Genomic DNA, 15,426 nt, shown 5'->3' on the forward strand with positions numbered 1-15,426 from the left:
GTTCGGACCTATGGTGAAGACAAACTATGAGTTGTCCCACCTGGACCTTTTGGCCCATTGGACCCTAGCCAATTACCTACCATTTCCACCTAGTGGCTAAAAAAGTATTGCCGTAGGGAATTTGTTACACTCTTTTAAAAATTGGGGTAAGGTATTTTTTTTAATCTAACTTTGGACCCATGGTGAAGACAAACCACGACTTGTCTCACCTTGGCCTTTTGACCCGTTGGACCCTAGACCATTACTTACCATTTCCACCTAGTGGCTAAAAAAGTATTGCTGTAGGGAATTTTTTACTCTTTTAAAAATTGAGGGTATTTTAAGCATTTTTAAAATCTAACTTTGGACCCATGGTGAAGACAAACCATGAGTTGTCCCACCTGGACCTTTTGACCCATTGGACCCTAGACTGTTATCTACCATTTCCATCTAGTGGCTAAACAAGTTTTGCCGTAAGGAATTTTTTACATTCTTTAAAAAATTGAGATTAGGCATTTTTTTTTAATCTTACTTTTGACCTATGTTGAAGACAAACCGTGAGTTGTCCCACCTAGGCATTTGGCCAATTTGACCTTAAATCATTACCTATCAATGTGCCTTTGTAGAAGAAAAGAAAGAAAAAACATATTATAAACACAAGTAAGTTTACAAATATGTCTAATCAGAGAGAGAATAAGTCTCAGGAGCTTAAAATCTCTAGTTTGCCGGTCCCAGAATCTAAATCATCCATTTATTTATAGTAGCGTACCGAGATGGGGTGTCTTTGAAGGTGCTGGTAGCACCCAAGATCAGACCGGCTTCGTCGTTGAATTGCTGACCACGTGCACGCCTCAAGTAAAGTCCATCACAATAGGTGATCCGGGCGTTTGAGGGTTTGAGGTAGAGATCGTTACCACTGGGATTCACTGTGCAAATAAACTCACCATAGATACCAGAATTAAAATATCTTAAAATTTTTAACGCATCCACCACATTTCAGGTACAATCCAGATCCCAATACCTTGTTGACGGGTACACCACCCAAAGCAATCAAGGCTCCAATACCCAAGGCAGGTAGAATGGTTTTAGCTACCAAGTGAAGTGCCCTCATTGCTAACCCTCCAAACTTGGGTAGGTATCCACCCGGGGTATCCACCTACTTTTTGCATGTTTTTCTTTATCTGCGTGGTACTCAGCTCCAGATTCATACCACTAGTACATTTTTGGAGAAGCTTCGTAATCTTTTGAACCTGCCGAGAGGTGAGCCACATCTTGTGTTTGCGTTGCAGGTTTGCATGGGACAAACGAACGAAGACTTGACAACTTTTCTTGGCAGCCCATTGTAGTTTATTAACTTGACCTTTTGTCAAGTTCAAACCATGTTCGTGATAAGTCATTTATTTTTTCCCTTAGAAGATGAAAATGGATAGTGAGGTGTTCGCCGCGGAGATTGATGGGGTACCATCCTGCTTATTTGTGATCTTTTTTTCATTTTAAACAAGAGAATACAAAATAATTATTTCAATATAACTTGAGCCAAGGCGTGTGTTTTGCATGATCCTATAATTTGAAAATACACGAGTATGCACATACATGTATTTTATCAGAATGTTGTCAGAATGTTTATGCATGGAAGTATTATATTAATATAATAAATTAATCAATATAACACTTCCATGGTTTATGTTTACAATTGAAAATGTCTAATAATACAATGAAGAAAGAGATGATGATGATGGGAGTTTTTAACGACCTCGACTGGCTATTCTGTGAAGAAAGAGCATGCTTTAATTATCCCTTAATAGGTGGTAAATGTGTCACTTGTATGTAAATGAAGGGATTTTCCTGACTGTGAAATGGTTCATCTTTTAACACTACAGGGTACTTTAAAAGGAAAACCGTATGTGTTAATTACCAAAATTGATCAAATACAATGTAACGCTAATTGTGTATAACAAAAGCCAGACGTTGTAAACAGATTAAATCAATTACGCAAGCCAAGAGTTGCCAGATAACGAAATCATTAAACATGTAGTTTGTATTCGTGAAAACGTGTTACTACTTTGAAAAACGCAGATAATTTTAGAGTTTATATGCTAGAAAATTAAAAGAGAAATAAGGACAGTTACTGTAACATTGTATCTAAAAATATGTTGAAATTATATACAGTAAAACTGTTTTTAAACAATTATCTTTTGTATATAAAAAAAAGAACATTCTCGTTTCCCCGCTTCTCATACATGTAGCAGATATAATAGATTCGATGCAAAGCAAGTAATTTAATTTTTGAATCGGGTATAATCTCTGTATTTCGTGTTTTAACAAGAATAAAAATGACCAACATTAATGAAAAAAAAAACTACATCAATTTCAATAACCTTCCTGCTCCTGTATCAGTTTTATTCTAAAGATATATATGGTAGTATTCAATCAATTCAAATTTTAATAAAATATCTTGGTGCCCTTTGGTTTCCCGATCTTGACTTTATCCTATTTAAAGGTATAATGATATAAAAAAAAATCACACTACATGTATTTGTTCTAATCGAAGGCTCAAAATTTTTAAAACATTTCTTAGCAATAGCATTTCATTTCAAATCAAAATAATGTTGTTGCTGAATGATGTAAAGTTAATCGTCAATATCGACCTCTACCTCCATTTTCTCACCAGTTACAACATCTTAAAATTTGAAAACCTTTGGATGAAAGGTTCATAAGTCATCGCACGGAAACGACTGGAGCAGTCCGCCTGCTCGTCCGCAGTACAACAATAAATCAATAACGGGACTGGAAATCCGGTAATAAAAATATCAAGTCATTAATAAATGTAAAATAAATCCGGTTTACTGTCTCATGTTTATGTCGTATACTTGTAAACTGGTGTTTGTCTTTGAGTCGCTTTTTGTTTTTACTCAATGCAATAAGCAGTTTGTCGGCACTGATTTTTGAAACTTGTCAGCAACAAGCCTGATATATACCTGATATATAAGTTTTATAAAAATCTGGCAAGAATTGTGCATGAGCTAACAAGACCGGACGGAAGGACGGACGCCCGATATTTCAATGTCCCCATCAACGCGTCGCGCGGGGGACACATCTTAAAATCATTTTGAATTTAGATTCATATTAATTTGCACTTTGGTCTTCGAAGATGGGTGTGTCACGTTTTGGTGTTTTGAGTTAGATATGATATACAGGCCTGGTACAGCTGGTAAAAAACGCACCTTTTCACAAAGTAGGGAGACAAAACGACTCACATGCGATTAGCAAAGGTGCCTTTTGGGGGGGGGGGCATATTTGCAACCGCTTTTAAATTCCGCCATTGCATCATCACTTCAAATAGAATTATAAAAAAGAAGATGTGGTAAGATTGCCAATGAGACAACTGTCCACAAGAGACCAAAATAACGCAGACATTAACAACTATAGGTCGCCGTACGGCCTTCAACAATGAGCAAAGCCCATACCGCATAGTCAGCTATAAAAGGCCCCGATAAGACAATGTAAAACAATTCAAACGAGAAAATAACGGCCTTATTTATATAAAAGACTAATGAACGAAAAACAAATATGTAGCACATAAACAAACGACAACCACTGAATTACAGGCTCCTGACTTGGGACAGGCACATACATAAATAATGTGGCGGGGTTAAACATGTTAGTTAGTCGGTTAAACCATGTGATTGAAAACAATAGACTGAACAGTATGTTAACACTTTCAACTATCAAAAGGGTCAAGCAACATTTTCGGAATGATAAGTTCATGTAAGCGTTAATTGTATTACAGTTACGAAATTTTAGTGATGTTTATCCTAAAACATCGAACCGGTCATGATCTAAGTTTGTGAATTATGTTTGCAGTTTTCTTGACATGCATTGTGACGTGTCATCGTATTAATTCTATATTAGAAAACTATAGCAGTTATATTAGAAAAGTATCGCATTCATACATTTTTGATATTAAAAAATTATCGCTATGATATAAGTCAAATATCGCATTGATATTTTAAAATATAGCAGTATCGTTGACTTATAGGTGATTTTGGCGTAGCAAACAATTGAATTCATCTCAATTGCATTCCACTGAATTTGCTACATGATATTTATAGAATGTGTACATCTACAAATCATAAATCGTGCATTTATGTTTCATTTATTCAATAATTCAATTTTCTCGTTTAAATACACCTTGCTTGTTATTACATAAAATTACTCATGAAAATTATACGCCAGACGTATGTCGTGTTAAATGTCACCCTGTTTTAAGAAAAGAGTCATTACTTTATACCGAGAAATCTGCCTTTCTTCGTACAAATGCTAACATTCGTCTGAAATTTCCCACAATGCAACTCGTTGATATAAGACAATATCGCTCGTTGATATAAGAAAAGCTTTTATCGAATCGCTTCTTCCTTAGACTGAAACGATTATTCTGGAAGTTGTTGTATATTGTCTCGCCTCGTGTTACTCTATGTTATCATTTATCTTTCTATAACGGAAGAAAAGAAAGAACGTTCTACAAATGTCAATGTTGTGTTTACACATTGCAGACGGTACATTATCCGCTCACGGTTTTTGAGAGTGTTTGTAAAGTTATGACGTTTTACATGAAACGGTTATACTAAACCATGTCAGTATTGACCCCTGTTATGTGCTTGTCTATATAGGTTTATCTATACATGCTTTCATGGCAAATTAATCATAGATTTCTTACCTTGTTCGCTTTGAAATTCCAGAAATGGTGGCTGGAAACTTACAAATATCACGTGACTCGTTACGTACGTTGTAGATCCTGTCTTTTGTCAAAACAAATTTGTCTGACAAAAAAATAGCAAAGCACGAGTGCAATTTTCTATTCTTGTAATGCAAAACTATTGATACTTTTTAGGAACTACTTGACAGGATGCCGAGACTATGGAAAGCTATTTCTTACAATATCACAAATTAATTTCTTACGGAAAATTCGATACCATGTAACAACAATTTTGCATGCATTTAAATAATTTCATAGCTATTTACGATTCTACAAGCACTGTTAAAAATTTAATGCGTGCAACACGCTGTTTGGTATACGGAAAGCGAATACTATTGTCTCTGAATTAATGAACAGGAAATAACATGTAAATTAAAAAAAAACATTGAATAGTGTCTTTGGCTGCTCAATCATATATTAAAACAGATTATTTTGTGATTATATATTAATAAAAACATTTTTTAGTACGTTTGAATCTTATGCAACTTTTGGGTTTTTAGACATATCTGAAAACTGGCTGCTAGCGAAGTGGCTGCTAGCGAGTGGTTGCTAGCTTGAGCCTGATTTGGTGGCGAATAATCATTCTTTACTTCCCGAATGATAATTTTGGCAAAATGTACTAAATTTTATGCAGACTATGGATAGCCCAGCTGCTAGTTCTGAAATATTGCTGAATGGACCACCCTTCAGTACATCAGCTGCGGAGCGCCCAGCTGTGAAACAGTGATTAGTTCAATCTTCATCAAGATTTTATTGATTGACAAATAATTCAATATTCAAACACAGTCAGTGTTTGTCATTTATTGTAGTGATATACAAATCAAGTCAACAATGGCGATTCTGACATTTTGGTAATTTATATGAAATGATTACTTTGATCAAATGATATATTCAATAACAAAAGGATATATTCGTGATTAGGTGTTTCTTCCAATTGTATGATACTATCATAGCCAATTCAATATAGCATAGAGATGAAAAGGGTGTAAAGAAATATACTAGTTTGTTTTCCGCAGTTACTATATCATACAATTATCAGTTATGTCCACCTATTGACTTATTGGTCCATTGGGGTGGGTGTATTATATATGTAATTATATTTTGTACAAATTCATATATTCATCCTGATTTACACATGTCAATATAATTAACAATTTACTTACTTACTTTACTTACTATTGACGCATACATTATCTAAAACAGATATAAAAAAAAGACACTCTTCACAGCCTGTTCAATTTTTGAAGGATTAAAGGTAAGCCTTATTTTATAGAATTTTTTTAATAATTGGTTGCCATGAACGCATACTGTTGTTTAACTTTGTATGAAAAACACAATATAAACTTACTGTTTTTTGCAATTGTATCCTTTGATGTATGGCGAAATTAAGAACTTTAATCTTTTTGAAGCGCGTCACAGACAAAATACCACCACTCAATATGACATGAATAAGATATGTACCAATTTTAAACCGAAAACCGAAATAATCCCTCGACGCTTTTCGTGTTGAATTGCTTTGGTTCCCTGGAAGGACAAGCTCTTGACGTGTAAAAATCTTTTAAATTGCCGTGAGCGTCAGTGGAATGTGTATCACGAAGTGTTTCAATGTAAGGTCAATCCGCATCTGATTTCAGGTGTTTTCGTGCTCAGAAATATCCCCATATTTGAGTGGGCTGACAATTTTATGCATTAATATATGAACGGGTTTCACATTCCAGCCGCACTCCTGTACCCATTTTTAACCGAAAACCGAAGTAACCCATCACTCTATAAGGTATTCTTTTTGCTGAGCAGACCATAATACTTGTAGACATAGTAGAAATGATGAGAGAACGTAAATTTTTGCTAATTTACTCCAAAATGTTTTGCAACATGCTCCGCAGAACAATATTTTGCTCGGACAGGCGTGCAATGACTGAAATGATACCACATAATTATAAACACTTGTTTCTCAAATTCACAGTCTTACCTATATATAAAGTTTTTATGCACTTAAGCGCCCCATCAAACTCTAAATATCTGTTTTAATATTAGATAAAGTATTAACCCATTTATCCCATTTATCCCAAGTGGGAGTGCTCCGACAAATAACGGCGGAAAATACCTGTACAGAGCATTAAGTTTCAGAGCCGAACGTCGTGGAGGACAGTCGATCCGAACTGACTTTCCCCTCAATTTTAACCCCCAAATAAATACCCCCAAAATATCTTCGAATAAACACATGATAAACTACACTGGTCATTACCCCTCTGTGATATAAAACAATATTCGTTGGTTTTATGTGAAAGAAGAAAACACGACACCCACTTTCAACTCTATTCATTTTGTAAACATTTTGGACCACCCAAAAAATCAATGAAAAAAATATTTATGACAGAAAACTAATATCATGTTCTTTTGACTACAATCCAATCGTCATCTTCTGGATAGAATAGTTAAAACTAACAGTAAATACATGTACCAAGAATATTAAAAAAAAAAAAAAAACACGCTACAAGCTATCATGTTGTAGTTGTAGTTAACTGTTTTTTGTCCAATTTTCAATTTTATTTTACACCATTTGATTTCTTTCTGCGGCCATCTTGTAACAACAAATAAATGTTTTTCACAGGTGCGTTATATTTGCCAGACTCCTTACAATCAAAATTCAAATGAACGATAAGAAATTCCGGATTAAATTGGATAAATTCGAAGATCTTAGAACAAAGCTCAACAGGTTATCAATTAGTACCAATAAGTCGTTGCAGAAATAATAAATATAAATAGAAGAATGACTAAACTTTCTTTTAGAATCACGTCTAAGATATTGATATCGTGGTTGAAGTTTCGCAAATACCATTAAACTGGAGACTGTTGACATCTACAGGAAAGACAAAAAGGAAGACATCAAATAATTAGAGAAACAATCATCGGTCTAAAGATTTTGCTGCCTCTCAAATTCTACAAGTAATAAACAACTTTCAAAATCAACAGCAAAATTTCATTCTTTTCATGAAGGTTTACTACTATACAAATGGTTTTACGATGGACGAAAAATAATACAAGAGAAAATATGATTTTTTTTTAATTTTTCAGATTTAAAACATACAAAGACAATCTACAACAGAAACATATATTGATACAGCAGTAGACGCTGAAGTAATTAAAATGAGATGCTTCTAGATGTGAAACAGTTTTTTTTTTAAATAACTGTAGATATAACAATGATTGTCTGCAAGATGTTTCTTTTAGAATCATGTCTAAAATTTTCAATAATAGTCTTTTTAAGTCAGTTCGCTTTCGTTTGTTGTCATGACTCAAATGATGGACTACTGGAAACGACTGAACAATACGCCGATTTATTAGGTTATACTGACGCAATTCAAGATCAGACACATATTGTTACCTCTCTTAATAGCACCTCTTCTGAGACAAACGGCAAAGTGGATGTCCTCTCTGACTCTTGCTCAATGTATGGTACGTGCGAATATATTTCAGATATGCAAATTCCAATTTGTCACTGTGATGAAATATGTAATCGTTACAAAGATTGTTGTATTGACGCTAATATTATTGATTTGAATGATACCGGTGATCCTCAGTTTGAATGTATCTCAGATGTGGTACAATCAAATGACAAGCGTAGAGATTACGGAATATTTGTTATTAACAGTTGTCCTAAACATTTAAGAGATACTGCTATTGATATGAAGTGTCGTACAGACGATTTACTTGAAGCGGGGCCATGGGTTGCAAGTGAGACCAATTTAGTTTTTCAAAATCGTTTCTGTGCTGCATGTTATAATGTGGACTCCTACAAACCATTTACCATAAATATTTCAGCAATTCCTCTAGATTTTTTCTTGGAACAAATCAATTCTACCACTATTGGTAAGCTAATCGCTTCATTAACAGATCCATGGAAGCATATGATGAAAAGACAGTTAATACCACCAGAAAATATCGATATTAGATTTTGCTTAATGATCGATCAACCACCAGAGGATAGAGATGACTATTGTTTGGACTATAAATTGAATCCTGTTATTGACATAGGACCTCATAACTTTCCTAACAGAAATCCCGTTTATCGGAATCAGTTTTGCGTACCGACAAACCATTCTTTTGAATGTCTCGGCAAGTATAAGAATAGCATAGTACCTTTTGAACAGATGCATTCTCTATTTCCACTGTCAGTGATGTTCCCTTTTAAACGAAGAAATCATCGATGTGAAAATGAGGTAAGTTATATACTTATTAAAATCACCCCATGTAAACTTTTAAAAAAGAGTACAATGCCTGATATCATTTAAAAAATGTAAAGCATATGATGGCATATAGAGGGATAGAAATATCCGGTTCTTCTCTATTTTTAATGTATGTTTTTTTTATGACAAGTTTTATTTATTTCGTTTTGTTTCGTTTTTTCGTGTTTTTTAAAAACTTTTTCACAGAAATAATAGTAAGTCAAAGATGGACTTCAGTTCAAATGTAACAGGACTTCAAGGCTAGTATAGCTTTAAAACCGGCAAACTACTCTGGCCTTAATTTAGTCCATCTAGGGAGCATTAGTCTTTTTTTAGTCCATCTAGGGAGCATTAGTCTTTTTTTGACAGCAATTCTAAAATCCATAACATAACAATAATAACTTTAATTTAATTATTAAACAATAAAATATCCTTCAGACGTTGTACTCTTCAATGCTCTTCAACTTTGTATATGTTTGGCTTTATAAATATTTTGATATGAACGTCACTGATGAGTCTTATGTTGACGAAACGCGCATCTGGCGTACTAAATTATAATCCTGGTACCTTTAATAACTACTTTAGTATAATGGTGCCAATTCCTTGCAAAAAAATCACAATAAAGTTCTGTATAATACACATTGTGCGCTATGTGAACCCAGAAGTAAAACCAATACAAATGTATTTAGCAGTACAATCAGCTACGTATTTCTAATGTATTGATCCTTATGTATTTTCAATGATATGGGTTTACACATCAAATGATTTCTAACCATGTCGTTCAAGGCAAAATAAATTTCCGAATAGACAAGTTGCAAATAATTTTAAATTACAATCAAAACGCCTCAGAAGAATTCGATTTCAATCTTAACTGTCATTATCAACTGTAACTTCCTGTTTTTTTTTCTGTTTTAGCGGTCTGTTCAACTACCTGTTTTTCTTTATAGTTAAGGGTATCAGGTTCTGAAGCTCCTGCATCATCAGCAAGAGGAGGAGAGTCCCTTTTATCGTCAAGCTCCCTTCATATCGAATATTTACACTGCTGGACGAAGTTTCTTGATCTGTAAGAATAATAAAATTCAACTATTTTGGTCGCAACACATTCATTCATGTCCTTCATATGTCTTTTATAGCCGACTATATGCGGTATGGCTTTCTCATTGTTTCCGTACGGTGGCTCATAATTAATGAAATCTATTTAATTAGAACTTTGATTGATATTTGTCTCATGAATAATCATACGACATCTCCTTTTTTATATAAAAATATCTTGATTTTCAGACTCTGAAACAAACATTGGCGCTTGTTGGTGAATAAAGTGCAAAGCGTATTCTTCTTTTTAATGGAACATATCTAAATTTTTCGTTTTCTGACCATTTCTGCTTTATTTGCTTTTGCAAAGGTTGTTGCTCTGTTTTTTTATTGGAAGGTGGTCAATCACATAATGGTATCTTTGGGATTGACTGTCTGACTACACCATATGGACGTATTTCTACTTATAAGCCAGTAATATCATAGTTTGCCTGTCTTTGTTCATAAAATGTTTGCTTACCGTTAAAGTGAATTCATAAGATGTCTTTAATCGATCACTTAGCTTTTCAATATGCTTTTGTTAAGACTGTTTCTTGAAGTTGAGATCTATTTCAATTGTCAAATATATTGGTAAAAGAGACCCTCGACCTAACATCAAGGAAAGCAGTGGGGCTCAGATATTTAAGTGCTTGGTGCATGCCTGGACAACGCTTCCAACATGGCTTTTCAAATCTACTTGGTCGAAGAGTACCCAATATTCCAGATAACGTCTCATTGAAGCATTCGCCGCGACCAGTATCTTTTCATGTCTTCTGGCTTTAGCTTTCATCTACAAACTCTGATGACAAATATCAGGTGACGTCTCATTGAAGCGTTCGCCGCGACCAGTATCTATTCATGTCTCCTGGCTTTGGCTTTCATCTACTAACTCTGCTGACATTGGCAGACTATCTTTATAACGTTTTACAATGACAGGTTTACATATTAATTGAGATGAATCGAATGAAATCACAATATCCTGCTTGTTCTCATAAGTGTATGGAAACCTAGTAATCCAACATCATCGACACATGATGAGCCAGGTCGATACTTACTACTAAAAGAAAAGTTACCAGTGATAAAATCTATCGGTTATACAGGTGCAAAAAAAAATTAATCATATCAAATTGAGAATAGAAATGGGGAATGTATCAAAGAGACAACAAACCGACCATAAAGCAGACAATAGCCGAAGGCTACCAATGGGCCTTCAATAAGACATAAGACATAAAGCTTTAATTAGAATCGGTTTAAGCAAGCAATTACAAACATAAGCTCTGAAGAGCTTTTAAAACCGACATAACAACAAGTAATGTAAAACAAAACATACATATCGAGTCATGCACACAACTTTAAACATATAAAGCAAGAGTTCATATCAGTATGTAAACATGTAGCACAAAAGTTCTTTAAGCATCTTAAATTATAACTCATAACAATACAAAAAAGATCCAAAGTAAGTGGTGCACAGTTAGTCCCCATTGCAATTCCAATTAATTGACGATATACGGAATCTCCAAAGCGAAAAAAAATGTTATCAAGTAAAAATTCAAGCGCAGATATATAGTATCAAAGCATGTCCAATTGACATAGTTCTTTTGTTTGTTGCTACTAAAAATCTTCTAAAAGTGTTTGAACATAAGTTTTCACATGCTGGCTTTTTAAATGCCCATTTAATTAGGTGATTGATTTTTTTCTTAATAAGAATATGAGGCAAAGTGGTATATAGAAAAATCTAAACTTTGAACAGATTCAAAATCACCAAAATATGCATGCAATTTCTCAACGATTTCAATTTCTTACTTCCAACGAGTTTTTTGACACTCCAAAAGTAATTATTTAATTTCACTATTTTCAAATGCCTTATTTGAACAATTTATTATCAGGTTTTTGATTGAACCAAGTGAACTAGTAAGTAGAATAGACAATTTAGAAGTGGAACAATGGCTTTTCAGTATCAGTTATGTAGATGGTGCTACAAACATTGTGTTAATTGCAATTAACTTTCGAGTTCGTTGGCGAAGTTACCAGATCGTTACATTGATAAACAATGGACACCGATCAAGTGGAGCACGTGACAAATAAGTGAATTAAAAGAGCCAAGATATTTTTTTTATATTTATCATGCTTTTCAATTTGTTAATCACTCCAGTCATGCTTCAGTGATTCCCTATTTTCCCCACAAAAGGGTGGGCCCGACCCCCTGCAAAAACCCCCTTTTGAGGTTTAACTCTGATATCAACTACCCTTTATATCAGAACTTATTGTAGCAATTGGTATTCGCCCAAACTGTAACATCAAGATTGATAATTTATATCCTTTTTGTATTTTTCGCCTCTCTTTGGCCGCCCATAATTGCCAAACGCCATTGCATGAGGCTTTTGCAACACATGTTTAAGAATAATTACACACAATTAATATAGTGAAAATGAAAAAAAAACAAAAAAAAACAATATATCAATTTGCTGCGTCTGACTACATTAGAACGCTAAAACCCAAAAATGTCATGCCCAGAATTTATAAATATTGGTAATCTAAAGGATCTTCATGACCAAAAGGAACTTAAAAAACTTATCAAAGATTACAGAGTTATGATTTGAGTTACCAGATGCGCGTTTCGTCTACATAAGACTCATTTATTACGCTCAGATCAAAATAGTTATAAAGGCAAACAAGTACCAAAGTGAAGAGCATTGAGGACCCAAAATTCCAAATTGCCAAATACGTATACGGCTAAGGTAATCTATTCCTGGGATAAGAAAATCCTTAGTTTTCATATAATTGCTAGATTGAATAGATTCGAGCGCTACTGATGAGTCTGATGTAGATACAAAATTAAATTATGCTGGCCTTGCGTACAAATTATAAGTCTTGTATCTTTCATGAGTTTTTATAATATGGAGAAATATTATGTATAAATATAATGTATTCAAATATTTCTGATTTGTGATGTTTTGTTATTTTCAAGCACTTTTTTGTTTTAATAGGTAAATGGCTTATGTATCGACAACGAACTCTATGTGAACTATGAAACAAACAAAATATTTTCGCTTATATCCTCTACTTTTATTACATGGAGCATGGTGGAGCAATTAGTCCAGATTATGTCATGGTCCATTCATGCAGAGATAAAAGCAGTGTATATTAGATATTACAATATTGATGGTGTCAATGGAGTGGGAAAAAACAACTATAGTTCGTATGTTATCAATCAAATTCACATGACTGCGCGAATTCAGAAAAAACTAACTGCAAACGCTATGCTAGATTTTGAAACTAAATACAAGAATGCTGTTTGGTCAATAACAATTAATGGTTCAAACGGACTTGCGGAGGTAAATATAGTAGAGGATAATAGTCTTTCAACTCTAGTATTCCCTAAAAAGCAATTGAACGAACAGGCAATCGAGACAAAGACAGAAAACTTGAATGTTGATATAAAAGGCAACTTCACTTCGAGGTTATGTGATAAAACTGTTATTGTATGTAATATAATCGATGGAAATAGAGACCAAGAACTTACTGTAAAAGAGATTACATGCATTGACTTCACCCAAAGATCATCAACAACTTCTAACGTGATGGATGTTAGCATGAAGGTTATCACATATACTGGTATGGGAATTTCTGTTATTGCCTTATCTGTTTCAGTAATTATGCACAGAAGGTTGGGAATGCACATAAGTATCCCTGGTTCAAATGTGGAAAATTTGTCAGTTGCCTTGTTATTAGCAGACATAGCATTCTTGATAGGAGTAGGTGCTAATGACTATTATTTAGTATGTTATGGTGTTGGTGTCATCCTGCATTATCTTTGGTTGCTTGTTTTTTCATTCAAATCCATTGCATTAATCGATATGCGTTACACTATAACACAAATGTCTACAAACATTTCATACGCAAACAGGGAGACGCAAAACAAAAAACGTAAATTATCATTTCTTGGTCTTTTCCTACCGATCATGATTGTTGCACCAGCAGTTGTAATTGATTTGGGGAAGTTTTCAGAATTTAACCTTGATTACAGTGGGTCTATTTGCTTTCCTACCGGCTATCCTGCTAACTTGATCTTTGTTTCCATTCCGATTGGCTTATCAGTTTTTATAAACATTACATGTCTCATTTGTATTGCAGGATTCATTGCAAAACAGTCATTTGAACTGAAACATGTTAGACAATCTAATTCTTTTAAGCACATTCCAGTGTTTGCTCGAATTAGTGTCGTAACTGGTATGCTATGGACAACTGGACTTATAGGGGCCATCGTTCAAACTGAATTCATGGAATACTTGTTTGTAGTTTGTTGTAGTTTTCAAGGTCTGTTAATAAGCATTGCAAACTTGACAACAAAACGTGTTTATCGTGCTTTGTTGAACCATGGAAAGTCGTCTACTTCATGACTCATTTTGAACAGGATGAAGTTTCAAAATATTATTTTGACCATCAATTAGGTCAATTTTTCAGTCGAAGTTCGACTAAAAAAGTTATTGCTAGTATAGTCTTAAATCTTTTATGCCTTTTTGGTTTTGTTTGTTTTAGGTATTATATGACCAGTTAAGTCCTTTTTAACACATTTTTACTGCTTGTATTAATGCTGTATTGTTACACAATTATCAAATGTTAGAAAATGTTTCACCCGACTTTATTTATGTACTACTACCTTTCATAAGCAACGATCTTGTAGTTTTAATTCTCGTTAACTATTGTCTGTCATTGTTGTTTTGTAACTTTGTTGATATTTTTTCTGTATTGAATAGTAAACCGTTTTGGTATCCCGTTTCTTTATGGCTCACGATACGGACTTTTGAAGGAGGTAGTTTACATCCATAACTTTTGGTGTTTTGGTGGCTATGTGTTTCAAGATAAGTCGTACATGTCTGCTTTTAAATAAACTCATCATGGATACAAGTTTGAAGTTTAGTATTTTCGCCATGTGCGCGTTTTTCCTACAAAGACTCATCAGTGACGCTCGAATCTTAAAAAGGTAAAAAGGTCAAATAAAGTACGAAGTTGAAGAGCACTGAAGACAAAAATTCCAAAAATATTTGCCAAATACAGTTAAAGCAATCTATCCCTGAGGTAAAAAAAGCCTTAGTATTTCAAAAATTCAAAGTTTTGTAAACAGTTAATTTATAATTATGATGTAAAAAAGAAGATGTGGTATGATTACCAATGAGACAACTATCCACAAAAGACCAAAATAACACAGACATTAACAACTATAGGTCACCGTACGGCCTTCAACAATGAGCAAAGCTCATACCGCATAGTGAGCTATAAAAGGCCCCGATAAGACAATGTAAAACAATTCAAACGAGAAAACTAACGGCCTTATTTATGTAAAAATATGAACGAAAAACAAATATGTAAAACATAAACAAACGACAACCACTG

General features: G+C 33.9%; 1 protein-coding gene across 1 annotated transcript; it reads left to right on the plus strand.

The window, feature by feature from the left end:
* The first annotated feature begins 7,814 nt into the window (after nucleotides 1–7,814).
* Nucleotides 7,815–14,940, plus strand: LOC143049151 (uncharacterized). The gene is made up of 2 exons (XM_076222898.1): nucleotides 7,815–8,955; nucleotides 13,020–14,940. The coding sequence occupies exons 1-2, from the start codon at nucleotides 7,939–7,941 to the stop codon at nucleotides 14,430–14,432; spliced, it is 2,430 nt and encodes an 809-aa protein (XP_076079013.1). The 5' UTR covers nucleotides 7,815–7,938; the 3' UTR covers nucleotides 14,433–14,940.
* The last annotated feature ends 486 nt before the right edge of the window (nucleotides 14,941–15,426 follow it).

This window comes from Mytilus galloprovincialis, chromosome 10 (genome assembly GCF_965363235.1).
Source record: "Mytilus galloprovincialis chromosome 10, xbMytGall1.hap1.1, whole genome shotgun sequence".
NCBI lineage: Eukaryota > Metazoa > Mollusca > Bivalvia > Mytilida > Mytilidae > Mytilus > Mytilus galloprovincialis.